The sequence below is a fragment of the Limulus polyphemus genome, unplaced genomic scaffold (genome assembly GCF_000517525.1).
Source record: "Limulus polyphemus unplaced genomic scaffold, Limulus_polyphemus-2.1.2 Scaffold4449, whole genome shotgun sequence".
Classification (NCBI taxonomy): Eukaryota; Metazoa; Arthropoda; class Merostomata; order Xiphosura; family Limulidae; genus Limulus; species Limulus polyphemus.
The window spans coordinates 64,078-65,612 of NW_013670059.1; the positions used below are offsets into that span (position 1 = coordinate 64,078).

Below are 1,535 nucleotides of genomic sequence, written 5' to 3' on the forward strand. Positions count from 1 at the left end.
CATACATTGTTTAACTTCCTACCTTGAACAGATAATCTGTTATCAACAGGAACGGAGACACAATATTCAAACATACATTGTTTAACTTCCTACCTTGAACAGATAATCTGTTATCAACAGGAACGGAGACACAATATTCAAACATACATTGTTTAACATCTTATTTAGATTAGATACTCTGTTTACAATACAAGTGGGGTCATAAGAGTCAAACAAGAATTGTGTAAAATCCTACCTTGGATTGATGATGGAGAAGGTGAGGCCAATTCCTGGTGATTTCCTGAAACTGGTGGGGATATGACATTTGAAGTAGTGCAAGGAATGGTTGGGGTGTAAGAAATATTGGATAATGATAATCCCACATCTATGGTTTCTGTTGGCACAAGGTCTTCTGTAAGTGAAGAGAAAACTATTAATAAAGAAGATGTACTTGAAGAAGTTCTGTGATACAGGTTTTTATGACTTAGCATAATTACAGTATTTATGCTGTACAACACATGCTGGGAATGACTTTGCCTTGTCTTTTCATCTTTCCACTATGTTAACTCAGACTGTTTATAAAGTTCATTGTAAAGGAAAAGTTTCATGTACATTAGATAAACTGTGGACAATTTCTATAAAAAATAACATTATTATTACAAAAAATACCTATTTCATGACTGTATTGAAAATCTTTTGTATCTATTTTATTTCTCTGATCTTTATAACGTAATTCTAGTATAAGAATAATAACAATTTTATTAAAAATTTTGAATGCTAATTGAGAATCTGGTGTTGATATTGTATGTTTACAGAACTTATTGTCACTTATTTATACTTTAAATTCAGCTTACACTAACAGAAAAGAATATACTGGACGAGCACTTCAAGTTTTCAGAGGGACTAACGTGGATAATATTAATACACAGACATCTAATTAAAAAAAGCTTACAGTCCTCAATCCAATACACCTAGAATACAAAAATTTATTATGACAAAACCTAATGCATATTTTATATTCCAAAAGTTACGTTAAAAAAAAAGTGATTCATACAAAATAGTTTAGCTTATACCTTTGTTTCTTCAACATACATCCTCTTTGTACAAACTAAGCCCTCCACTGGCTTTTACTAACAGTTAATCTAATTATTCCATGACAACTAAGCCTTTATTGATTTGAACCAACAGCTAATATAACTCTTCCATAACAACTAAGCTTTAAAACTAAGGCCTTCATTGATTTTATTAAAAGCTAATATAACTTTACCATGATATCTAAGCCTTCAAACTAAGGCCTTCAATGACTTTTACTAACAACTAAGCCTTCAAACTAAGACCTTCACTGACTCTTTTCAACAGCTAATATAACTGTTCCATGACAACTAAGCCTTCAAACTAAGATCTAAGACTATGTTTGTTAAGAAAAAACTTTATATTTTATCTGTTATTTTCAGTAATTAATCTCTGTACGGGTTCAGGAGGTTTGAACAATCTCACAACCACCATAAAAAATTAGGAAATAAACATAAATTATGCCTCTTTCATTCTAGAATGAA

General features: G+C 30.7%; 1 protein-coding gene across 9 annotated transcripts in view; it reads right to left on the reverse strand.

Annotated features, from left to right (window-relative positions):
* The window catches only part of LOC106471164 (insulin receptor substrate 1-like), a 28,389-nt gene that overhangs the window by 9,374 nt on the left and 17,480 nt on the right, over nucleotides 1-1,535 (reverse strand). For all 9 annotated transcript variants that reach the window (XM_022399792.1, XM_022399785.1, XM_022399790.1 and 6 more), the window contains exon 8: nucleotides 236-391. In XM_022399792.1, coding sequence (XP_022255500.1) covers nucleotides 236-391 — 156 coding nt within the window. The remainder of the gene's footprint in view (nucleotides 1-235; nucleotides 392-1,535) is intronic.